Below are 25,775 nucleotides of genomic sequence, written 5' to 3'. Positions count from 1 at the left end.
CAGATAATCTAGTCCCCAGCCATGTAGGGCTTTAAAGGTGACAATCAGACACAACTGAATGAAACCCCCCCCCACATTCGGGGATACATTTATAATAACTCATGGGTCGTGGCATCACTATGATTTGCTGGAGATACTGCTGTTATGAATACATAGAGAAAATGGGGAAGAAAGCTGATACATTTGTTAGGTTTCCTGTTCATCCCAAAAAAGGCTGTGATGCTTTTTTTTTTGCCTCTTCAGAAGTATACAAAGGATGCCCCAGAGAGGTCTAGGCTACTAGAAGCCCTGCAGGTGACTTTTAATCTGTTATGTGAGAAGAAAATACACTACAAAGCAAATATGGAGATCCAATTTATTTTTGTGTTTTCTTCCCATAACCTTAACATAAGCATGGAAAATTTCCAAGGATAAATGTGGAAGGATGTGGTGGTTATGTTTTTTTTCCTAAGTCTGGTTATTCTTTTTTTGAAAATGTCCTTATTCATTTTTACGTAATTTCCTTTCTTACATTCACTTTACTATAACACATTACATTGATTTTGGAGATACACATTTGCCTAAGTAATAGGTAATTTATTTATTTTACTTATTTTAATCCCATTTATATCCCGCCCTTCTCCGAAGACTCAGGGCGGCTTACAATTTTAAGCACAAACCAATGTCCAGTAGTGCAAAAACAAACTTTTGTTTGTTCACTGATCTTCCTTGCCCAGCATATTCATCCCAAAGCTGCAAACAGCTTAGTGTAAGGCATTGTGGCATAATACCTTACTATAATCATTATCATTATGACTAGAATGCTATATATAATCCAGCTTCCTTAAGTTCTCAGACCAGAGAGATGTGGATGCTACATTATGTCATCCTCTCATATATAGGTTTGACATGACTGCCAACCTTCCCCTTGGGTAGGATTTTTTTACGTATAGGTAGTCCTGGACATACAACCACAATTTGGACTAGAATTTCTGTTGCCAGGCAGTTTTTGAGTTGCACTCAATATTATGATCGTTTTGCCATGGTTGCTAAGTTAATCACTGCAGTAGTTAAGTGAATCATGTGGTTATTGAGGAAATTCAGCTTCCCTGATTTTGCTTGTTAGAAGCCAGCTAGGAGGGTTGCAAATGATGATCACATAACCTTCAGATGCTGCAAATGTCAGAAATACGTGCTGGTGCCAAGTGTCCAAATTTTGACCACGTGACAGTAGGGATGCTGTGATGGTTGTATGCTAGGACTGGTTGTAAATCAATTTTTACAGGGCTATTGTAATCTCGAGCAGTTGCTAAATGAATGGTTGTAAAACAAGGACTAGCTATAGTCAGTGGTGGGATTCAGCCAATTCGCACTTCAACAGAACCGGCAGGTAATTTTTTGTTGCCCAGGCCCAGAATAGACTTCCAGAAGCAGCATCTACACAGAGAACCAGTAGTTCACATAGTTGAATCCAACCACTGCCTATAGTATATATACTTCATTTGTAGTATTTTTACTTCTATTCTCCTTGTGCCTCATGAATTCCTATCAAGGCAAAGAATAAATTATGATTACAACCCAGCAAACTGCTTTGTCAGCTGACAACAGTTCCCTGACTATTGTTGCAAAAACTTTATAGGGATAGCTGGGTATAATATGGAGTTTTTCTGTTTAAGAAAAAACAACACAAAGAAGTTTGGTAGCACTTGTGTTGGATGGAAGAAAGGCTGTTTCTCCCTTCAGCTCGTTTGCTTTTAAATCTTGTAGATTCCACTCTGCCCCCATTCATACATTCCTGATAAATTCACCCCCATTTGAATTAATCTAAAAGAAGCCATTGTTTCTTATATGGACAATGTGTTAAATCTACCCACAAAATAGCATGCCTAGTGAAATTGCATTTACTGTAGGTGGCTACTTTCTACTTTGGCAGATACTTCTAGCCACAAAATATAGGTAGTCTTTGATATATGACCCTCATGGCCTGTGCCCATTAAGGTTGCATGTTGTGATGGCCATTAAACAAAACAGCCTTGTATAATGACTCCAAGGCTCTTTCTAATGCAGCTATTAAATTGAGCATCGAGTGCCTCAGGGATAGGAGAGGCCTTTTGGAGGCCTAGCACAGGCCCAGGCCTACCTGCTCCAGACCAGTCAAGGTATCCACAGCTCACATGCTCTGCTTCTCACCCCTTAGGTCACCACAGATCTCCCTTCTCCACCAGGTTTCTACAGGACTTAGGTCTGATTCCCATTCCACCTTTTTCCTCACAGTATGAAGAGCTTTGAGGCCTTCTAAGGCACTGGAACAGATTGCTTCAAAGGCTTCTGAAAGGCTGTGTACATCACATTTGCAAAGAGGAATGGGTCCCTTTGTCCCACAGCCACATAGTGTGATTCTGGAACTGGTTGCCATTTTGCCCCGCTGCACAAAATGGAGGCCACATCTGGGTTGTCCCTATGTGGCTCAGAGGCATACTACTCCTTTTTGCAGCCTTAAACAAGTCTGCAGAGTACTGCAGAAGCTTTCTATACCTTTCAGAACCTTCTGTACTACTGTGCAGATCCCATTAGGGCAGCAAAATGAAGCAATTTATCCCACAGCTGCAATTTTGACAAGCAGGACAAAATGGTGGCTGTTTCTGAGCCACCACCACATGGCCAAGGACACGTGGCTTGCCTTTCTTCCCCAACATCAGATCTGGAGATCTACAAAAGGTATGTCTGATGTGTGTTGGGCTTTTGGGAAAGGGCAGGGCAGAGGAATGGGGCGCTGCAGCATCCCTATGGGTGGCTGTGAAGGTGAACAATGGCAGGGGCACTGCGGCAATGTGGAGAAGGCTGTAGCATCCCTGCAGTTAGTCAAAAGGGCAAATGACTGCAGAAAGTGCTGCAGTTGCTGTAAATTTGAAACACGGTCATAAGTAGTTTTGGGTGGGTGGAGTCTGTCATAACTGTGAACCGCTGTTAAGTGACCAAGTCATATCTTGAAGACTAACTGTGGTGTTAATTGGAACAGGAAAGTTGACAATTTTAATTCTGTGGAAAATTGCAGGAAAAGGTAGGAATAAGCAAATGTCCTGCCTTGCCTTGTTTGAACATTAATTAATTCTATAAATTTATGTAATAATTCATAATATTCATAGGACATCAGTAAATTAACCATAACTTACTGCATACTCACTATGTTATCTCTCAAATAATAATGCTGTGACTTCAAAGAGGAATTTTAAAGAGTCCTGAGTTTTCAAAAACTTTATTTTTGAATTATAATTTTTGGATAACCAAGCAGTTTTATAAAGAAAAAGCACAGAAATCTATCTGGCACTTTTGGATAGTTTATAACAATTCTGCCTGACATTTTTAGGACACATTCAGTCCGCTTGCTTGGTCCAAAATCCATGTTACTTGAAACTATATACATCATATATACAATCAGTGAAACTATTTTGGCTACTTTGGGGTTTTTCAAAGATGTCCTATAGTCTACCCTTGCTAAACAGAATTCACAGTACACACCAAAACTAGCGAATACACACTGTTTTGAAATAAAGAGTCATTCAGCAGAGACATTTGATAGCATGCAAATTAAAGAACAGATACGGTTTCAGAATTTTTTTTTCCTGTTAGAAAATCTGATTATTCAAGTCACTAGCAAAAGAAGAGACTGTTCATTGTTCCTGTAAAAAAGGCACTTAGAATGGGGATTGGAGGAATCAAAGCTGACTTTAAAAAACCAGTTTGGTTTCATAAAAGGTTCTTCAGATACCAAGAAAAGCTTGTCAAGTTTCATGTCAAAAGACTCAAGTGGCTAGGCAGACTAAAGATAGACAATATTTTGGAATTACCTTGTAAATAAGTATGTTAAAGCAGAAACAAGATTATTAAAAAGCAGCAGTGCATAGCCTTCCTTTGAAATAATGCATATCTGTAGATGACAAGTGTTGAACTCTACTTAAAGATACCCTTTCAGTAGCATCATTATGATACATTTTTAAGAAATTATAATAATAAAGTTTCACATAGATCCCTTTTTCAGGAAAATCTGAGGTTATAATCTGCCATACCACATCAAAATATCCAAATGTCCTTCATGGCCAATATCAAGTAAATGGAATTCAAAATCACACCTTCATACAGACTTTGCAAAATAATTAGCTGAGTTTGCAAAAAATTATCTTGAGTGAATCTTTTCAGCTGTAACCCACCACAAAGATAACTTCATTTTTCCCCCGTCAGTATAAACAAGCAAAAATATTTGGCAATTATATATTCTCCTAGGGGAAGAGATAAGATCTAACAGAAATTACTTCAAGTTGAATGCCATGAGTGGTCTTTCCTCTCGCTTTTGCCAAGGACTCTTTTTGTCTTCCCCTTGATCATCGTCGTCGTCATCGTCATCATCATCATCATCATCAGCTTCACTGTGTTCAGTCATTTTATGTTCTGGACTTGTTAAAGGCTCTGGTGAACTTTCTACAGTTCTTTTTATTGTTTCTTCCTCCAGGCTGGGCAATTGGCCACCTGTTCTTCTGCTCCCTCCCTCCAACACACATCTTGGAGTATTATCTTCAGGACTACAAACTGCAGTTCCACATTCACTGCCACTTTGGTCCACTTCATCCAAATAAACAAGTTGGGTATAAGTGCTACTCTCTGGAATTTTCTGCTCTTTCTGTGGGTGTACCTGCGCTTGCTGGTGGGTTTGTTGTAAGTGATCTGCCCTTCCCTTTCGGGCAGATTTTGGCTCATTCATGTCAACCCCAGAATCCAGGCTGACATCATTGCTTCCATTCCTTCCAGCTCTTTGAAGATCAATGTAGGAATGCCTAACATGAGCATTGGAACGCCCATCCAAAGAAACAAACCATGCCCGAGGATGAGGTAAAGGCTTTCCTCCACCTAACTCCATTAGAGCTTTCTCAGTAAGAAGCTGAACTTCACTATTCATTTGTGCCAGGGAAGCATCATTGAGGGATGCTGGAATGGACACTGATTCAGACATTGCAACGTTCTGTGGCTTCCAGTCACCTGCACCAACTTCTTGTAAATGTTGCTGGGATACTGCTTGAGCAGCTAGCTGTTGTGGCTGCATCTGTTGCTGAGAATGTGGGTAAAGCTGTGAATGAGGGCTGGATAGTTCAGCCTGGAGCCTTTCTATATCTACTTGTTGATCAGTAGAAAGAGGCTGGCTAATATAAGGATGTTCTCCTGGAAGTTTCATATAATGACCAGGAATGACTAATGTGGGCAATACTTTTCTGTAAACACCATCATTAACCTGATCGACAGAATTACAGCAGACCAGATGACCCGGTCGAGGAAAAGAAGTGGGTCTTTCAAGATGGTCAACAGAGCGAGACATCATACATTCAGAGGACCTGCAATCTAGAAGTTCCGTTTCAGGGGTTGAAGGGATAGGGTACACTTGTTCCTGAAGATTATATTTACTCCCTGTAGAAATATGATTCATAGATATTTGCTCTTGCTTCTCAAATAAAGGCCGGCTTAACATTGCATTGTAACTGTGTCTATGGTCCCCCTTGTCAGGAGAACCATACCCTTCTGTCATTTCCAGAGATTTCCTTGGGTTTATAGAAAAAGAATCCAATGATTGAAGATAATCTTTTTTCAGACTGTCATTAGATGTCATATTCTCTAGAGACATGCGGCTCCGGTCATTTTCCTTATGGGAAAGCGATTCCTCTCTGGAGCTAAATTCCTGTGAGGTGCTGTATGTATGTTGCAGCATAGGGGTATGCATATCTACTTCTCCAGAACATCCTTTGTCCAAGTGAACAGCCACTATTAGTTCCTTGTGGCCAGAGGATTCTGGGTGCCTGTTGCCAGTTATGGAAAGCCCACCGGGAAATTCTGATTCACGTCGGGAAAATATTAAATTGAGATGGGACATAGAAGTTGATTGATCCTTCTTAGCACCGAGTGTTGAGGATAACCGTAGTTTCTTATGATGTTGACGGGGCTTCAAACACCTTCTCCTAATGTTAAAAAAGGGAATAGAAAAAGAGTTCATTTTAAAGGGACTTGCAGCAAAAGAATGTTCTAGTGCAGGGATAGGGAACCCTGGCTCTTTTATGACTTGTGGACTTCAACTCCCAGAATTCCTGAGTCAGCATGGTTGGTTCAGGAATTCTGGATATTGAAGTCCACAAGTCATAAAAGAGCCTACCCCTGGTCTAGTGAATACTTAGGTATTCAAATGTCTATGCTCTCTTCCAATTATTATGAACCTGGTTGCCCAGGATGAGTGGGTAGAAGTTATGGGAATTGTGGGCCACTGCTAGTGGAGAGTGCTGAGGTAAAGAAAGCTATTGCAACTTGTTAAGAGGCTCAAGCAAATTAATATCCTGATTTTATTTTGCAATCCAAACTAAATGTTCTGCGGTTCAATCCTCAATGGAAATTCCTTTTTTGCCACCCTTTCTGTTTATTTGCTTTTTCAATAAAATCCATTTGCTCTACTCAGGTGACCCTGAGGACATAGATAAATGTCCAAGTGGCCTCAATGTCTCTCTAAAATAATGCAAAAAACCAGCTGTCTGCAAGGAATATAAATCCTTCCATTCCCCACCATCCAGTCAGAGCTGAAGAAGCAAGCTTCTTGGATGAGCAGTGAAACGTCTTCAAAGAAAACAAAGTCCAGTTGTCTCTAAAAAAAGCACCTTTGGGATACTCAAGGAAATATTTAAGAAAGAAAGAAAAAATAATGTTAATATTCTTGCTTTATAGATTACATGCACTGTGCTGAAATGAGAGAAAATTTCTTTTCCTCAGTTTTAAAAATGCCACAGTTTCATAAACTATTATTGGTAGCTCCAAGTTTGAAATTAGATTACTCTATAATATGGCTTGTTCCAGAAGCAAATAGAAAAATTAATATGAGCTGCATCACCCATCCTATTTTTGTTTTCTGTTTTCAGAGGAATCTTAATATCAGATCTATTTTAGCTTAAATGCTAACATTTGTAATATTACTCTATTTCTCAAAGGTACTTAGTATAAGACCAATAATTCTAAAAGTACTAAATATAATAAGAATAAACTTAAGTCCACATAAAGAATTTTTCTTAGTCTGGTGCCATAGCAAGAGACCAGTAATGCAACATATTTCGATGGCACAGGTTTGTGGGCAGCTCACATACAATCTTCAGGTAGCTTGTTTACACTAATTGGTAGAATCCAAAGATACTGGTTCACTTGTGGAAATTATGAATCTATGGAAGGCTTGCTAAGATATACAAAAATGAAAGTGTTCCTCAAAAGATGTGATAAAAAATAATTTGGTCTCTTTTCCTTCCATTCATATCTTTTACGCCGACCCACTCTACAAATATAATTAACTATAAAAATGAGACATTTTACCTGCAATAGTATAAAAGGAGGCACAGCAGAACAAGTAGTATAAGAGCTATTCCTCCTAGAATTGCCAAAAGGAACACTGTGTGGTAAGTAGTGAAGTCCTTCGCTACAATGAGACCTACAAGATGGGGAAAAAATTAAAATTCCGAGGACAGGTAAGTCAAAGTTTTCTAACTCATTTTAGTGTATATTTAGACACAGGCTATCTCTCAACAACAACCCCTTGCAGCAGAGTATCATCTGAGGTGCCCTGATCCACTTCTAGCAGTATTCGCTAATGGCACTAGACAGCAGCCCTGATTACACAGGTTTCCAGAGCTGAGGGATGTCAGTGATTTGAATTACTCAGAGTATCCCAGAACAGGCCTGTGCTGAAGACACCGTAAATAAATAAAGTGCAGTTCACAGCCCTTTGACACAAGTTATTTGATTAGTGGAACCAACCAAAACAATGGGCCAGTGCTATTGTCTGGATTGCAATCTGGAGCATCTCTATGTGGAGATGTCTTGCCTACACGATGAATGATGCAATAGGGCAAGAGTTAGCCATGGGCTTGGTAACCCTCTTGTATGAACTGTTTATCTGCAATCTCACTTAGCATGGTTGGTGAATTTCCTCAGGCTCTAATTGTCAGAAACTGTACAAAGTTGATTTAGGAAATTTACAGGATTTCCCTGACTGTTTGGTCTTACACACAGCCGTATCAGGTAGTCAAATGGGAAGTGCTTTTCCAGCCTGTGCCTAGGCTGGGAAGATAGCAGTGTTCTCTGCATGTGCAAGCAAGAGTTTCTGCCTGATTAGTGCATCATGGAAATGATAAGTCCCGTCGTTTGAGTCATGCTCTAACTAGGATTTCTTTATTTTTTTACTTGAGTAGAGTCATTAAAACTGTAATCTGGATCCATCATTGGAGGTCTGACCTGGGATATAATCCATTTCCCACTTTACAATTTTTACTTTATTCTTAGCTCATTCTGTCTATGTGTAAATCAAGACTACAACTGATCATATATCAGAAGTAGTAAGCATTTTGTGTTGTACATGCACTTAAACAAAAAATCATTCTATTTATGGCATATGCCATATAAATAATTATAAATCCTGCATATGCTATTATTTTCCGAAATCACACATGCTACATATTGTAACAATGATGTAATCTGAGGATTATCCTACAACCGTGGAAATTATCCCACTAGCTTTACGGATCCCCCAATACAACCATTAGTGACCTAAATGGATGCAGCGTATTTAGCCTCTTTAAGCGCTAAAACTCTTTTTTGTAAAAAATAATAATCTATCGAAGTACTTTAAGGTCTCTTTTCACAATTCCTGGATATATTAATAAAATGTTATTCTGAAATGCGTAACTTATTTAAACATAGTACTGCATAATATAAAACTTATTGTGGACTAATGTTAATTTTTAAAATGGATCTTTCCCTTCCCCACTGCCCTTCAGTGTTCTGAAAAGTTCTAGCAAAAAGTATTTTCTTGGCATACTAGGCTATGTCTTGCAGGGTTGAAAAAGAGAAAGAAACTGCCAATAATAGTGCTCTTAAAAACATGGTGTAGGATTCCTTCTTCCCCATTTTAAGCAATTCCCTTATATAGGGTATGACACTACCCCTAATGGTCTAAAGGCCCGTGCACTCTCCATTTTGAAGAGCTAGAAGATAAAATGGGGAACAGATAAAATCTATAGTGAAACTTCTTTATACTTTCCCAATGCTATATAATTTATACTGGGGCAAATAAAAGCTCAGTCTTACCTGGATTTGTGGGTGACATGGCTGCAACCCAATATCCCAGCTGGGATGCAATATAGGTCCAGGTCAATCCATTTCCTTCTTGTTCAATAGTGCCTAAATTGCTTTTTAACCACGTCCCTGTAAAACATGTAAAGAAATTTGTAAAATGCTATATAAAATAGAAGAGAACAGAAACAATATATAACTATTATAGTATAAACCACAGGTCTGCAACCCGCGGCTCCGGAGCCACATGCGGCTCCCAGTCCTCTGCCATGTGCAGTCCAAAAAAAAGGGGGGACTAAAAAAGTTCAACCAATCAATTCAAATATGCAGGGTAGGTGCATATCTCGCCTTGTCTCCACTCTTCAGTCAAACCCTGTTCTGCCCATGTGCACATGTACATGTATGCGCACACATTTTTTGCGGCTCCCAGTTTTTCCTTTTGTGAGGGAACCGGTTCCGAGTGGCTCTTTCACTGTTTCAGGTTGCTGACCCCTGGTATAAACTGATCATGATTTTCAGATGCAGACACTCAATATCAGTACAAGAAGTCCTCAACTTACAGCAGTTCATTTGGTGACCATTTGAAGTTACAACGGCAGTGAAAAAAGTGACTTATGGTCGGTTTTCACACTTATAACTGTTCGATCATCCCCATGGTCACATGATCTAAATTCAGCCCCTTGGCAACTGATTCATATTTATGATGGTTGCAGTATTCCAGGGTCATGTGATCACCTTTTGCGATCTTCTGACAAGCAAAGTCAATGGGTAAGCCAGATTCACTTAACAATTGTGTTATTAGCAACTATAGTGGGTCACTTCACAACTGTTGCAAGAAAGATTGTAGAATGGGGCAAAACTCACTTAACAAATGTCTCACTTAGCAACAGAAATTTGGGGCTCAATTATGGTCGTAAGTCAAGGATTATCTGTATAGTATCCTCTATGAATTAAGTGCTAATAGTTTTCTTTACTGACCCCCAGTGGGTGCTACAGTGAAGTATTTGAAAGGGGGGGGACATAAAAAGGTATCTCACCTCCTTAAAATTTAAGTTTGTTTCAATCTGTGGACCAACCAATATTCATGTAAAGATTGTGTGATATTATGGATGCCGAGAACAAAAAAGGCTGGTCCAGTGTCAGATTTTAAACCGTTTTTTACTTTGGTCTTACAACTGCATCTCTAGTAAATTAACACTACCAAAAATTATTTTGAGTTACTTGGAAATACAAAGCCTAAATCTCTGCAAGCTAAAAGAGTGATAGAAATTTCAGAACAGACAATATTCTTGTCTCTTTAAAAGCATTCTTCCCTCTTTTTGGAGGGGGTGGAGACATCTGTGTGGGGGTGGATGGGCATTTCAACACATTATTTCTTCCCAACTTGAGGCAGATAAAGACTTTCTATAAAGAACAGACTGATCTTTAAAAAAACAATATCTCTATTTTGACTTTCTTAATAGCCTTAATATACAAGTAGTACAAGCAACAGATAAATGCACAGGATACAACCTAGCCAAAATTTAGCATCACCTCTATTTTGATGAAAAGAAATTTTCCTTCAGTGATTGTAAGTTATGCCACATGGAGTTAGAAGTCAAAAGCAGATAAGCCTGTCTTCTTTAATTAGTGCAATCTGAGAGGAGGCATGAACTTATCAAAAACCCCTTATGCTTCGGAGTCTCAGATCCCATGGCATTTTGCAGCCTTCCCCAACCTAATATCTTACATATGTGTTGGATCTGCACCTCCCAGAATTCCCAGCTACCTGAAAAATGGCCAGGGTCAGTAATAGTTGCAGCCCCTACATATCTGGGGGATATTATGATTTAGGAGAAAGGCTACGCCACTATTAGCAGAGCAAGAGACTGACTGGCAGAGGCATACACTGAGGACTGCAAGCAGTGTGGAGAATAAAACTGTGTATGCGCACAGCCTGCACTGCACTTTATAAATCAGATGGAAAGAAGAACATTGCCTGCCTGCCTGCCCATCTATCTACAGTGAGGGAAAAATTATTTGATCCCCTGCTGATTAGAAACCAAGAGACCATGAGTTTTAGTCCCAAACCACTTCTAAAATGTTGCTTATAGTAAGGGGAAAAATATTTGATCCCCTGCTGATTTTGTACATTTGCCCTCAAAGAAATGATCAGTCTATAATTGTAATGATAGGTTCATTTTAATAGTAAGAGACAGAATAACAACAAAAAAATCCAGAAAAATGCATTTCAAAAAAGTTATAAATTGATTTGCATTTTAATGACTGAAATAAGTATTTGATCTCCTATCAATCAGAAGGTTTTCTGGCTCCCAGGTGTCTTTTATACAGGTAATGAACTGAGATTAGGAGCACTCCCTTAAAGGAAGTGCACCTAATCTCAGCTTGTTACCTGTATAAAAGACACCTGTCCACAGAAGCAATCTATCAATCAATCAGATTCCAAACTCTCCACCACGCCCAAGACCAAAGAGCTGTCCAAGGATGTCAGGGACAAGATTGTAGACCTATACAAGGCTGGAATGGGCTACAAGATTATCGCCAAGCAGCTTGGTGAGAAGGTGACAATGCTTGGTGCAATTATTTGCAAATAGAAGGAACATAAAATAACTGTCAATCTCCCTCGGTCTGGTAATCCAAGCGATGATCATGAGAATAGTGAGGAATCAGCCAAGAACTACACGGGACGAGCAGCACGACCGAAAACTCCGGTGGTCGATGGGCGTTGGAAGGAAACGTGAGTGGGAAAAGGCTTCAGGAGAAGTGACCCTGAGACGGAGTGACCACCAACCGGAATGGAGACAAGAGATGGAGAGCTCCCTGCATGCCAGTGAGGAGGAGCGGATCCTGGAAAAAGCTATTGACCTGATGAAAGCAACCCTGAGCTCACTAAGGGAGGAGAGAGAGCTGAAAACCGCAACCGATGAAATGCCTGGGGCCGCAACTGGAGGGGTAATGGAGGGGATCCAACACCTGAAACCCCGGGGCCGTCAAATGGAACAGGAGTCGCTGGCTCAGTGGTACCCCCCCAGAACCACAGACGGGGATCAAGATGAGGAGCGATACCCTCCGCGGCGCAGACAACGCTCCAGTCAAAGATTCCCACCCCTGGAAGCAAAGTTCAAGAGGGAGCCATCATGACTGGGATTTTTCCTAACCCAAGTCCTCAGCTATATGGAAGAATACAGACGGGATATCCCCAGTGACAAAACCTGCATTTGAATTGTGCAATCTGCCCTGGACGGGTCAGCTGCAGACTGGGTGGTGAACCTGCATGACTCCAACGCCCCAGAACTCAATGACTTCAACCGATTCATGTCATCATTGAGGCGGTGATTCGAAGATCCTTTGGCTGACCGAAAGGCCCGGGAGAGAATCAAAACGGTGAGGCAGGGCAGGCGAGCAGTGGCCGAATATATCCAAGAATTCTGAGCCATCGCCAGCAAGCTGAATTGGCCAGAAGACATCCTCCTTAGCCATTTCAAAGACGGACTAAACTACGACCTGTATGACGCTTGCCTGCCTCAAGGAGACCCATACCATCTCGACGACTGGTATGTCCTGGTGGAGGAAGTGGAAATAGACCTATTGAAGAGACACCGCAGAGGAAAACCATGGGGTTGCCTGCCACTTGAGCAAACACGCAAGGTGGAAAAACTACTGGCCACAGCTAAAAAAACAACGGGATGTTTCAATTGTGGGAGAGAGGGTCACCGTGCTGCAGAATGTCGTTCGAAAGCCCCTCCATGCAAAACAGAAGCATCATCTTCTAAAAAGCTGGGGAAGCCCCAAGGCAACCCAAAAGAATCTTCCATGAAGGGGACAGAGACTGTAGAGTCCACAACTCCGGCCAAGAACTGGGATTGGACTCCAGCCTACACCGCAGAGGCGGTGGACACCTCGGAAGACAGCTCAGAGGGAGAACCATTGGTAAGTGGACCCCTTCCACCCATACTTAAGACAGTGACTATATTAGCTTCCTCTATATCTAAAGCCATCAAAATAAAAGCTATGATAGACTCTGGCTGCATCCACTGCCTCATCAGCCCAACGCTGGTGGAGAGACTGAGCATCCCAGTGAGGAGGCTAAAACAACCAATCTCCTTTAGTCAATTAGATGGATCAATAGCAGGGGGGGGACCAGCTACCCTAGCCACTTTACCAATTCACCTGTCCCTGGGGTCCCATGGGGAAGACCTAACGTTTATAGTGGGCCCAGGCATGGAATGCCCAATGATTTTAGGACTGGAATGGCTGAAGAAATGGAACCCCGGGATAAACTGGAGGACAGCAGAACTCAACTTCCCAAAAGGGGAGCAGGAAAACGTAACCCCCCAAAGCACCCCCACAACCTGAAGGGAAGAGACAGCAGCAGTGGGGAAAGAGAAGGGGTTACCAGAGATACCGGAGGAATACAGGGACCTGGCTGAGGTTTTCAGTGAGGAGAGGGCAGATGAGCTCCCCCCCACCGCCTCATAGACTGCGAGACAATCGAGCTCTTTGGCATCAACTCAACTCACTGTGTTTGGAGGAGGAGGAATGTGGCCTATGACCCCAAGAACACCATCCCCACCGTCAAACATGGAGGTGGAAATATTATGCTTTGGGGGTGCTTTTCTGCTAAGTGAACAGGACAACTTCACTGCATCAAAGGGACGATGGATGGGGCCATGTACCATCAAATCCTGGGTGAGAACCTCCTTCCCTTAGCCAAGGCATTGAAAATAGGTTGTGGATGGGTATTCCGGCATGACAATGACCCAAAACACATGACCAAAGCATCAAAGGAGTGCCTCAAGAAGAAGCACATTAAGGTCCTGGAGTGGCTCAGCCAGTCTCCAGACCCTAATCCCATAGAAAATCTGTGGAGGAAGCTGAAGGTTTGAGCTGTCAAACGTCAGCCTTGAAACCTTAGTGACTTGGAGAGGATCTGCAAAGAAGAGTGGGACAAAATCCCTCCTGAGATGTGTGCAAACCTGGTGGCTACTGACCTGTGATTGCCCAGGAAGGTTTTGCCACCAGGTACTAAATCATGTTTTGCAAAGGGGTCAAATACTTATTTCACTCGTTAAAATGTAAATCAATTTTTAATTTTATGAAATGCGTTTTTCTGGATTTTTTTTTTGTTATTCTGCCTCTCACTGTTAAAATAAACCTAACATTACAATTATAGATTGATCATTTCTTTGTCAGTGGGCAAATGTACAAAATCAGCAGGACATCCAATAATTTTTTACATCTGTCTGTCTGTCTATCATCTAATTTCTTCACTGCCTATTTCACCTATGTGACTCTGGGTGGTGTACAATTAAATACAGCAGTAAAAAAGGACAGTCAAAACAGAGATAAAAGTTAATTAAAAACAAGTTAAAATGAATATGTTATGAAGTTAAAAGAGATAGAGGGAGTGCCCTGAAACTACCAACTGCCCTCAGAGTCATGGCCACTCTTGGACATCCCCCCCTTTTGAATTGGGGGGATGAAAGACATTCTTTCATAAGGCCAGAAGGAGGAAGTGCTGCCTAACCTTTGGGAGTGAGACTTCTAAAGCACAGGGGCAACAATTTGATTGGATCCCACCAATCAAAACTTTTTAATGGATGAGATCCGCAACATATCCACCCTGCCTGACTGGATAGGATGAGTCAATGTAAAGGACAGTTAAGCATATATATTGGGGAAGCATTTTGTCCTTTGGTGCAACAGGTAAATCTCCTTGCATGGTTTTGGTATAGAATGTTTCTAAATCTTTTTGCAGGGCTGACCTAACCTCTTCCACACTTAAAGACTATGGTAATCTGGAATCTCCACAATGCTATAGGACTTCCAGAAGACTTCACAAACTTTCTCAACTTGCTGCTTCAAAGACAATGCAACACACATAGTTTTGCAGGATCTCTTCTGAAAGTGAAAGACCACTCAGAGAGGTTGGTGCCTCCCAGTTCTTTGGATTTACTCCTAGACAAAGCTAAGGACCTATAGAACCTTGCCATAATCCCCTGATCTTGGGAAGTAATTGGAGAAAAGATGGTGACTTGTATTTTTCTTCTTTCCTGCAAAGAAATGAAGAAGTTGGGGAAAGGCTGCTGACTAAGCATTTGCCTTCCTATCCTTCTCCTTCCATATGTTCTCTAACCTGGGAGCAACAATTGGAACACTGATGGGGCACCATTACAATTCTGATGAATTGTAGGGTAAACACGATAGGTGAATGGAAATGCCTTTAATTAGCCAAAGGTACCCTGTGCTTAAGGGACCCGGTGGCTCAGCGCGTTAGGATGCTGAGCTTGTCGATCAGAAGATTGGCAGTTTGGCGGGTCGAATCCCGAGTGTCGTGTAGCAGAGTGAGTGCCTGTTAACTCGTCCCAGCTTCTGCCAACCTAGCAGTTCGAAAGCACGTAAAAATGCAAGTAGAAAAATAGGGACCACTACGGTGGGAAGGTAACAGCGTTCCATGCTCCTTCGGTGTCTAGTCATGCTGGCCACATGACCACGGAGTTGTCCTCGGACAAACGCTGGCTCTTCGGCTTTGAAACAGAGATGAGCACCGGCCCCTAGAGTTGGAAACGACTAGCACGCATGTGCGGGGGAACATTTACCTTTACCTTACCCTGTGCTTGTACCTGGAGACTTTTCATTCAAAGGGAAAGCTATGCACAACGTAGGTTTCTATCTTTCCACATATACACTTGTTTGGAATGGCAGCTCTCAGATACACCATGATCCAAGTACTAGTCACTTTGATGATAAGACAGTAAAGCTGTGTCCCTCCTTAAAGTGATGAACAGTAATTAACTTGAATCTTTGCAGTTCAGAGGTCTTCCCGGATCTAGGCATACTTGCACTTGTTTAAACAACACTTTTGCTGGAATGAAACCAAGTGTCTGTGCAGACACACACATCTGGATATGGCCTGTAAAGCAAATGCATCAAATCTCCCAAAGGATACAATGGCTCCATGTTTTGATATGAACTTCTACTTCTTCTTATAGAATTAATACTACAATCAAAGTATTTGAGACCACAAAATGTCTCGTTTTTCCTAGTGTACTTTGCTGATTCAGTATCAAGGGAACTGTAGTCCAACATATCTAAAAAGCAGCAGATTGGGAAGACTGATATAGGGGCTCTGGACATTGTTTTAAAGTTAGCAGGTAACAGCTTACACAAATATAATTTTATCAGGAGTCACATCCTCCTCACTTTCCCCAATTGTTGGATAGTTTTTTGTAGGACCCCCAGCCAGCTGCAGTTTTCCCTTCAGCTGGCTACTGTTTTATAAAAGAGACACTATTCTGGATATTCAGGGACACAGATAAGTAAAAAATGTGCAGTCTTTAAGGAAAAATTGTTCCCAAAGATAGTCCTTTGATTTATCACTAAAATCCAAGTTGAACTTTGCTCTTTTGTTTCTGCTTGTCATTTCCTGTTGTATGTGTAAATTACCTGTCTAATACTGAACAAAAGAACATGTCTGTCCCTGCACTTAGCAATTCTAATTACATCTGAAGGAGAGGGAGGGAGGGAGGGAGGGAGGGAGGGAGGAGAGAGAGAGAGAGAGAGAGAGAGAGAGAGAGAGAGAGAGAGAGAGAGAGAGAGAGAGAGAGAGAGAGCGCAATATACACATAGGTAGCTTCCTTTCTTTAATCCCCCCTCCCAAACTTCCTTTCATAATAATGAAAAGGTAGCTAGAACACACAAAATACATGACACCAAAGAAGGCTGCTTCATGGCTGGCATAAAACATACAGGTTGATTTTGTCATTAAAAAAAAATTTATGCAAGTGTTTGAAGTTGTTGCACTTTATGAATAATATTCACGCATAATCTTATGGGTACATTTATAAAAAACAAACAGCTACTAAACAGCATGGTTGAAAATGCAAAGCACATCCTGCTTTCAGCAAAGAATGCTGAAAGCACATTGGTTTGTGCTTAAATTGTAAGCCGCCCTGAGTCTTCGGAGAAGGGCAGGATATAAATGGGATTTAAATAAATAAATAAATAAAGAAAGAAAGAAAGAAAGAAAGAAAGAAAGAAAGAAAGAAAGAAAGGGAAACCGCAGCTCCAGAGTTATAGGACATCATGGTGAAATCATACTCAGTCTTCGGGTTGAAAAAGGCTGAGAAGTGAGCAATGTCTGAAAGCCTTTTGTCTGAAAATAAGGAAGGCTACTGTCAAAATAAGACAATATTGTTTGACTAGATGGGGAAATAATCTGGTACGGGTAGGGCACCTTTTTCTGTTTGTCTCAAAGGAGGACAGCATGCGGCCCTCCGGTTATACTTGTATAACTCTCATCAATTCTTTAAATGGGGCAGACCAGCTGTGGCTAACTAAGTTGACAAGCTCCAGCATTTCAGAGCCAAACTGTCCCATCTATTGTGCCACCTTAAACTGATCTTGTATGAAAATATCCTCCTAGTTAATGAAATAATCCTTGCCTTTTAAAACTATTTTACTGAGTTATTCACATCAAAATTGGTGCAATAGGGATTTTTTTTAGGTTTAAGTTAGCTTGAGAAATATATATATATATATTAAAAAAATCTAGATTTAAAATGTGTAAAATGGTATAGGGTCTCCTGCCTGAGCACAGAGTTGGACTAGAACAAGTTTCTTCCAACTATGTTATTCCAATGTTCTGTTCTAATGTGCAGATAAAAAACCCATGGGAGTACTGAACTGAGTTCTTAAACTCCCTTGATGTTGAGGCAGTGAAAAAATGCTTACCTTCCCCTGTACTTTTTCCTGACTAGATTAAAGACAAAAACTGGTTTCTCCTAACCACAACGCAGTTGCCATTCCAGGGTTGCAGGTTTGTAACATATTTATTTGATAAATTTATTTGCTGTCTATCTATATTGCAGAAGAAATCTTAATGCCTGTGTTTTCTATCTTCCACTTCTCGGCTTACTAAGATTACTTAATAATGCATGAGTCGTAATATGAACTTTCACATTGCGTCATTACAAGATTGGACCATACTCAGTATGGCTTAGCAAGCATAGTATGGTTTAAAAGTATTGTGATCTAGCTGCAAATGTTTCATGCAGCTCATTTTATAGTTGTAGTCTAGTAAAGCTGTCTGATGTATCTATATCTTGCTTTTAATTGCTTTTTAAATAGAATTTCAACATAATATAGTAAAGTAGATCTTTCCTTGTCTATGCTACAATGTCATGGGATTACAGTTGCATCAAATGTACTATGTAGCTGTTCCTGATGGTTTACAAAAACTATTTTTGAGGGCTCCTATTCCTATAGCAACAAGGAAACAGCAAGTTCTTTGGAAGCAGTTAAGACCTATGCTTTTTGTAGAGGACAGGATATATTTCCTTTCCGAGAAAAATATTTAACAATAACAAGGTAAAAAAGGATGTCTAAAACAAGATATCAGCAATCTTAAAATTAAACATATGTGTGTCTCAATATTATAAGCTATGAACTTTGAACTATCAACTTCCTTTCTGTAGCTTGAAAAACAATGATGGGAAGAGAAAAAGCAATTTAGTAGCATTCTGTTAAGTATAACACTTTTGCTTGGATAAAACTAAGCTCTTTTGCCTATAGCTATAAGTTAACCTCAAACAATGAAAAACAACATTTTGATGAATTTTTCACCCAGAATATTTTTGTTGTCTTCTTTCACTATTTCATCTATATCCCTATACAATATACTAATTCCATAATCTTGCATGTGTGAGTATATAGGAATACATGAAGATTTCAGGGTGAAGAGAGTCAAGAGCAAGCGATTCTGAAGGGAAACTGATCCACCCCATCCATGTATGTGTCTTTTCTACCCCTACAGCTCTCTCTAAACAAGCAGGTTCCCTAGCTTTCAAATCAGTACCCCCAAGATTTTAATCCAGTTTTTAACTATCAAAGTTAAAAACTGGAAGAACTACAAACACAACTTGGACAACTACAGGTAGTATCACAAGCAGCAATGTTATTATACCCCTTCTCTGAATCAATTAAATGTCTCCATCTTAACATAAGGGAACTATGTCAAGTTAAAGGGAGTCATAATTTATTTAATGCTTTTTATTATTTTAAACTGAATTAGAAATTCTTATTAAGAACTTAAAGGCAAGAAGAAGCAGCTACCTATCATTAGCTGTGCTAAGAAACCACAAATGGCTAGACTTCTCAGGGTGCTACATAAAACTGTTAAGTGTGTGTGTGTGTGTATGGGAGAGAGAGAAAACAACAAGAAGGGAAAATTTAAAAGATGCATAAATTTAAAGGAAATAAAGGCTTTTAACATCCATATTTAAATCTACATGAAATAAAATCAAATTGTCTTTTTATCTGGTGAAGGCATGTCACTCGAAGGCCAGATAGTGCCAAGACAACACTACATTTTACTTCATGTCATGTGCATTAAAATTTAATTTAATGTGAATCAGATAATTAGTCCCAGTCAATAATTTAATTTAATTTCTCCTTCTGTTCCACTGGAAATATAATACAGGGACAATTCATACTGGGTATCAAATGTAGTCCCCAAGATCTCAGCTGTGTATCTGTGACACAGATATTTGTATGCGTGAGAAAATGTTTTTTTGTATTTACAGTATAGTTAGTTCTTCAAAAAAATCATGGAAGTCTCAAGTTCACATCCTCCCATATTCTACAACTTTATAGCTTAACACTGAATTTGAGAATGGTTCTTGAAGAAAATGCTTTTTGTTGATAGATTTTATATACACTCATTACTGAACCAACAACTCTCACATTAGAATGTCAAATATCCAGACTTGGTTTCACTTTTGATGTGGGGATAATTTGTAATAAACATGTTCTTTGAGGAATTTGCAAGCCTCAAAGTTCTGCTTTATTCATCTCTGTCTGTCCGAACCATGACAATTTCACTGTTTTGAATTTTAATTCCAAACATCTTGAGCCAATGCAAGGTGTAAAAGACTAATACCCATGCAAAATAACCAGAGATAAAACTAAAATTATGCCTATCTGTTCATTTGTAGCTCAAATACCACAGTCATTCTGAATTAATACGTTGTCTGCTCCAAATGGAATATAATGGCTAATTTGCCAGCAAAAAAAAAAAAAGTCTGTCCCGGATGCATGATAATAAACTGGAGCCAGTTAAGTATGGCACATCAGAAATTGTTTCTCATTTAAACTGGAAACAGAAAAGCACAAGAGAACAAAACACAAATATTTCCTTCTCTTGTTGACAAGGAATGCAAACATTGCTATCTATTGTCCTTGGGAAAACTGAAACTGATGCCCAATTTTTAAGAAAAGATATTTCCTTCTGATGCAAAGCCAAGATCGCCCACTGGGAAAAATAGTTTCTGATTTGGATCTCTACTCTGAAATGAGGTGGATCGTTCTGTCTTCAGGGGATCAGTTTTGCACATAAATAAGGTAGTTCTACAAGAAGAACAACCTCTTCACCAAAACACTATCTTATTACTGTTGGGGGCCATCTCCTGTCTCCTAGGCAATAGGAAACAATGCTTTGTAGTACCAGAGCTGGCTAAAATTCAAAAATTCAACTAGGCCAAGAGTAGGCACATTTGGAAGACTATGCTTAAATCTTTTTTAAAAAATAGGAGATGCAATGGTGGAATGATACTACGAAGTTCTTTTCCTTGTGTTTCCTTTCATCTGAATTTACAAAATAATACAATTGGCAGGTACCTTGGAGGTCTTCTAGTCCAACCCCTTTCTCAGGCAGGAAACTCTATACCAGGCACATCAAACTGCCAGCCCACGGGCTGGATGCATCATGCCAAAACCGCGCCCACCCCATTGCCAGCAATGGGAAAAAGTCATGATATGTCGTGCGATGTCATGTGACATTGTGAGTTTGACATACCTGCTCTACACCAGGGCTTTTCAACCCTTAAACCCTTCATGGATTATTGCCTTGTCGTGGCGAAGGAGCTTGCGTAATTCAATGAAGCTATGAGCTATGGCATGCAGGGCCACCCAAGATGGACAGTCATAGCAGAGAGTTCTGACCAAACGTGATCCACTGGATAAGGAAATGGCAACCCACTCCAGTATCTTTGCCATGAAAACCCTATGGACAGTACCAAAAGGCAAAACGATATGACGCTGGAAGATGAGCCCCTCAGGTCGGAAGGCGTCCAATATGCTACTGGGGAAGAGCAGAGGGCTAGTACTAGTAGCGCCAGAAAGAATGAAGCGACTGGGCCAAAGCCAAAAGGACGCTCAGCTGTGGATGTGTCTGGTGGTGAAAGGAAAGTCCGATGCTGTAAATATTTTTTCTCCATAGGAACCTGGAATGTAAGATCCATGAATCAAGGAAAGCTGGACATGGTCAAACGAGATAACAAGACTGAACATCGACATCTTAGGTATCAGCGAACTAAAATGGACAGGAATGGGTGAATTTAATTCAGATGACCATCAGTTATACTACTGCGGGCAAGAATCCCTCAGAAGAAATGGAGTAGCCTTCATAGTCAATAAAAGAGTAGGAAAAGCAATACTGGGATAAAAGGTAAAGGTAAAGGTTCTCCCACACATGTGTGCTAGTCGTTTCCGACTCTAGGGGCCGGTGCTCATCTCCGTTTCAAAGCCGAAGAGCCAGCACTTGTCCGAGGACGTCTCTGTGGTCATGTGGCTGGCATGACTAGATGCCAAAGGCACACGGAACGCTGTTACCTTCCCACCAGAGTGGTCCCTATTTTTCTACTTGCATTTTTATATGCTTTCGAACTGCTAGGTTGGCAGAAGCTGGGACGAGTAACAGGTGCTCACTCTGTTATGCAGCACTCGGGATTCGACCCGCCAAACTGCCGATCTTCTGATCGACAAGTTCAGTGTCCTAACCCACTGAGCCACCACGTCCCTTTCAATACTGGGATACAACCCCCAAAATGACAGAATGATCTCAGTTCGAATCCAAGGCAAACCATTCAATATCACAGTAGTCCAAGTCTATGCCCCAACCACCGGTGCTGAAAAGGATGAAATTGACCAGTTCCATGAAGCCCTACAGCACCTTATAGAACTAACACAAAAAAATGATGTCTTTATCATCATGGGGGATTGGAATGCTAAAGTAGGAAGCCAAAAGATAACCGGAATAACAGGCAAGTTTGGCCTTGGAGTACAAAATGAAGCAAGGCACAGGCTGATAGAATTTTGTCAAGAGAATACGATGGTCATAGCAAACACTCTTTTCCAACAACCCAAGAGATGGCTCTACACATGGACATCACCAGACGGTCAACACAGAAATCAGATTGACTATGTGCTCTGCAGCCAAAGATGGAGAAGCTCTATACAGTCAGTAAAAACAAGACCAGGAGCTGACTGTGGCTCAGACCACGAGCTTCTCATTGCATACTTTAGGCTTAAACTGAAGAAAGTAGGGAAAAGCACTAGGCCACTCAGGTATGAATAAAATCATATCCCTGTTGAATATACAGTAGAGGTGACAAATAGATTTAAGGAATTAAATCTGATAGACAGAGTGCCTGAAGAACTATGGGCGGAGGTTCGTAACATTGTACAAGAGGTAGCAACTAAAACCATCCCAAAGAAAAAGAAATGCAAGAAAGCAAAATGGCTGTCTGAGGAAGCTTTGCAAATAGCTGAGGAAAGGAGGGAAGCAAAAGGCAAGGGAGAAAAAGAAAGATACGCCGAATTGAATGCAGAATTCCAGAGAATAGCTAGAAGAGATAAGAATGAATGCCTTCTTAAATGAACAGTGCAAAGAAATAGAAAAAAACAATAGAATAGGCAGGACCAGAGATCTCTTAAAGAGTATGATGAATTTATCCATGTTTATTAATATGCACCACTACCTGCTAGTTCAGGGGTTTTTAAACTTGGCACTTTTAAGACTTATGGACTTCACCTCCCAGAATTCCTCAGCCCTCATGGCTGGTTGATGAATTCTGGGAGTTGAAGTCCACAGGTCTTAAAGTTTCTAAGTTTGTAGACTCCTGAGTTAACTGGATGGCCCTTCTGAGCTCTTCCACAGTGTAGTAAGGATGCACACACACAAACCCAATCCCTTCCCTGTACCCTTAAAGACACAGTAATCAAGTGCAAAGCAAGAAAATAAAGAAACACAAACTCTGTTTCTTTTTCTCTTTAAGCTGCCTCAAGCCTGTCTCATGTCACAATGTTGCAACTCAAGAGAGAAAGGCTCCAGCAATTGCTAAAAGCTTTAGCTTTAAATTAAGCCAATTTACCTTCAAAGAAAACTTTCTAAAAGCCACAGACAGACTCAACTGAAGGGGGTAAAACTAATTACATTTGTTTAAAAGGATTAAACATTCCCTGTTGTATTTTTTCCCTTTCCCCCACCCAAACCACGTTCTTTTATAGCCTCTTCTCTCCCACCCCCCCTTTTTTCTTCAGTTCACCTCCAGCTCCAAGCTGCTTCTGGAAGCGCCAATCAGCTGGAGCCATTCAGCTGAAGCCCTGCTGGCTCCTGGGGCTTCTGCCGAGCCAAGACAGTCCTGCAGCTGCAGCTGCCTTTTCCTCTCCCTCTCCCTTGGGCTTGGCTCGCTTAGGCTCATTCCCCTCCCCTGCTACACTTGGCTAGCAATCACGTACCACCTGCCATGTGGCAAAGTACCATAAGTGGTACGCGTGCCACTGTTTGAAAAGCCCTGCTCTATACCATTTCAGACAAATGGTTATCCAATTTCTTCTTAAAAACTTCCAGTGTTGGAGCACCCACAACGTCTGGAGGCAGGTTGTTCCACTGATTAATTGTTCTAACTGCTAGGAAATTTCTCCTTAGTTCTAGGTTGCTTCTCTCCTTAATTGGTTTCCACCCATTGCTTCTTATTCTCCATTCAGATGTTCTGGAGAATAGCTTGACACCCTTTTCTTTGTGGCAGCCCCTTAAATATTGGAACATTGCTATCATGTCCCCCTCGTCCTTTTCTTCATTAGACTAGACATACCCAATTCCAGCAACTCTTCTTAATATGTTTTAGTCTCCAGACCCCTAATCATCTTTGTTGCTCTTCTCTGTACTCCTTCCAGTCTCTCTACATCTTTGTTATAATATAGTGACCAAAACTGGATGCAGTATTGCAAAGGTGGCCTTACCAAGGCATTATAAAGTGGCATTAACACTTAACATGATCTTGATTCTATCCCTCTATTAATGTAGCCTAGAACTGTATTGGCTTTTCTGGCAGCTGTAGTATACTGCTGGTTTATATTTTTGTCCACTAGGACTCCAAGATCCCACTCACACTTACTACTATTGAGCCAGGTACCACCTATACAATACCTGCACACCTATACTATATCTGTGCATCTATTCATTCAATTTAGATCCTACCTTTCCTTCAGGAGCTCCAGGCAGTTTAGCTAATGTTCCTTCTGCTTTCCTCCCCAGAGCAACAACCTGTGAGATTGGTTGTGGATTGAGAGAGAATAGCTGACCTAAAGTCACCCAGTAAGCTTCTGTGGTTGTGGATGGATTAGAACAGACATGTCAAACACAAGGCCCGGGGGCCGGATCCGGCCCGTGAAGTAGTTTCATGCGGCCCACGAAGCCGTCCTGGAAACAGTGAGGGAATGGCCCCCACTGCCTTGGCTCTGGCCCAGAGACCCTCCTCCTGCCAGAGACCCTCAGATCTGTCCCACTCCTGCCCAGGCCCCCATAGGCACCCTTGATGCCAATGATGTAGAGCTGGCCACGCCCACCCAGCAGGCCATATGCACTCTAGCCACGCCCACCCAGGCCATACCCGCCCAGCCCCCTGAGGGCAACCGCAATGCTGATGCGGCCCTCCATGAAATTGAGTTTGACACCCCTGGATTAGAACCTGAGTCCTGATGTCAATCTAGGACCTTAACCACCCCTCTTCTATTTTATGTTGGCATAAAATTACTCAGGATGAAAAACAAAGAGCAAATCTGGAATGATCCATTGTTTCAATAGCTTGTGTGTGGTCCAAAATAAACACAGCAAAGCTTTTTCGACAGGAAGAGGAAACAGAGTTCAAACAAAAAGAAAAATCAACATTTGTTACATGTAAGAAATTATTGAAGCTTCTGAATTTCAACTAAATTTTGGAAAAGCTCTCAAACTACTACTTCCCTTCTGTATTCATCTATCAACATCACAAACTAATTGATGGATGATTGCATTAAGATTTGTTCAATATGTGTATATGCTGTATTGTTAAAGCATCTCTTTGTTTATCACCTTAGTATAAACAATTACTGTTGAATGCATCTCATCTGAGGAATAAATGTAAAAATGTCTCCAAGGAAATATTAGGCTGCTAATTTTATCAATTATGTAAAAGGTGCTATTCCTTTATTTTACTATGCTCGCATCTCAAGGCATTTAAGTTTTGTTGGCAATGCATCATTCTTGCAGGAAACAATATGGCATATAAATAGATAATGATGCAGTAAAACCATTGGAAAGATTTAATACTGCACCACTGTGGACCATAGAAGAGTCATTGCTTTCCATAGTAAAGATATAAGGCTTTTTCCTAGCAGGGAATCCCAGCAAAATACACTATACAGATCACCAACATAACTGGAAATGAAATAAATGAGTAACTTGAGGATATATTGGATGTAGTAGTTTATTTATATACAGTATGAATGGATTGAGGCAAAGTTCTATTTGTAAATTGAGTTGTTATTTCCTAAAGACA

The 25,775-nt window shown here is 40.7% G+C and overlaps 1 protein-coding gene across 1 annotated transcript in view; it reads right to left on the bottom strand.

The window, feature by feature from the left end:
- Window positions 1-4,030: 4,030 nt before the first annotated feature.
- FAM171A1 (family with sequence similarity 171 member A1) overlaps window positions 4,031-25,775 on the bottom strand; it is a gene marked incomplete at its 5' end in the record, with an annotated part of 84,911 nt that continues 63,166 nt past the window's right edge. The window contains 3 exons of the mRNA XM_083376394.1: window positions 4,031-5,978; window positions 7,363-7,477; window positions 9,133-9,249. Of these exons, the coding sequence (XP_083232520.1) occupies window positions 4,286-5,978; window positions 7,363-7,477; window positions 9,133-9,249 (1,925 nt within the window). The 3' untranslated portion in view covers window positions 4,031-4,285. The remainder of the gene's footprint in view (window positions 5,979-7,362; window positions 7,478-9,132; window positions 9,250-25,775) is intronic.

This window comes from Vipera ursinii (genome assembly GCF_947247035.1).
Source record: "Vipera ursinii genome assembly, chromosome: Z".
In the NCBI taxonomy this organism is placed as follows: Eukaryota; Metazoa; Chordata; class Lepidosauria; order Squamata; family Viperidae; genus Vipera; species Vipera ursinii.
Note: the sequence above shows the minus strand (reverse complement) of the source record. Positions and strands in the feature narration are given on the sequence as shown.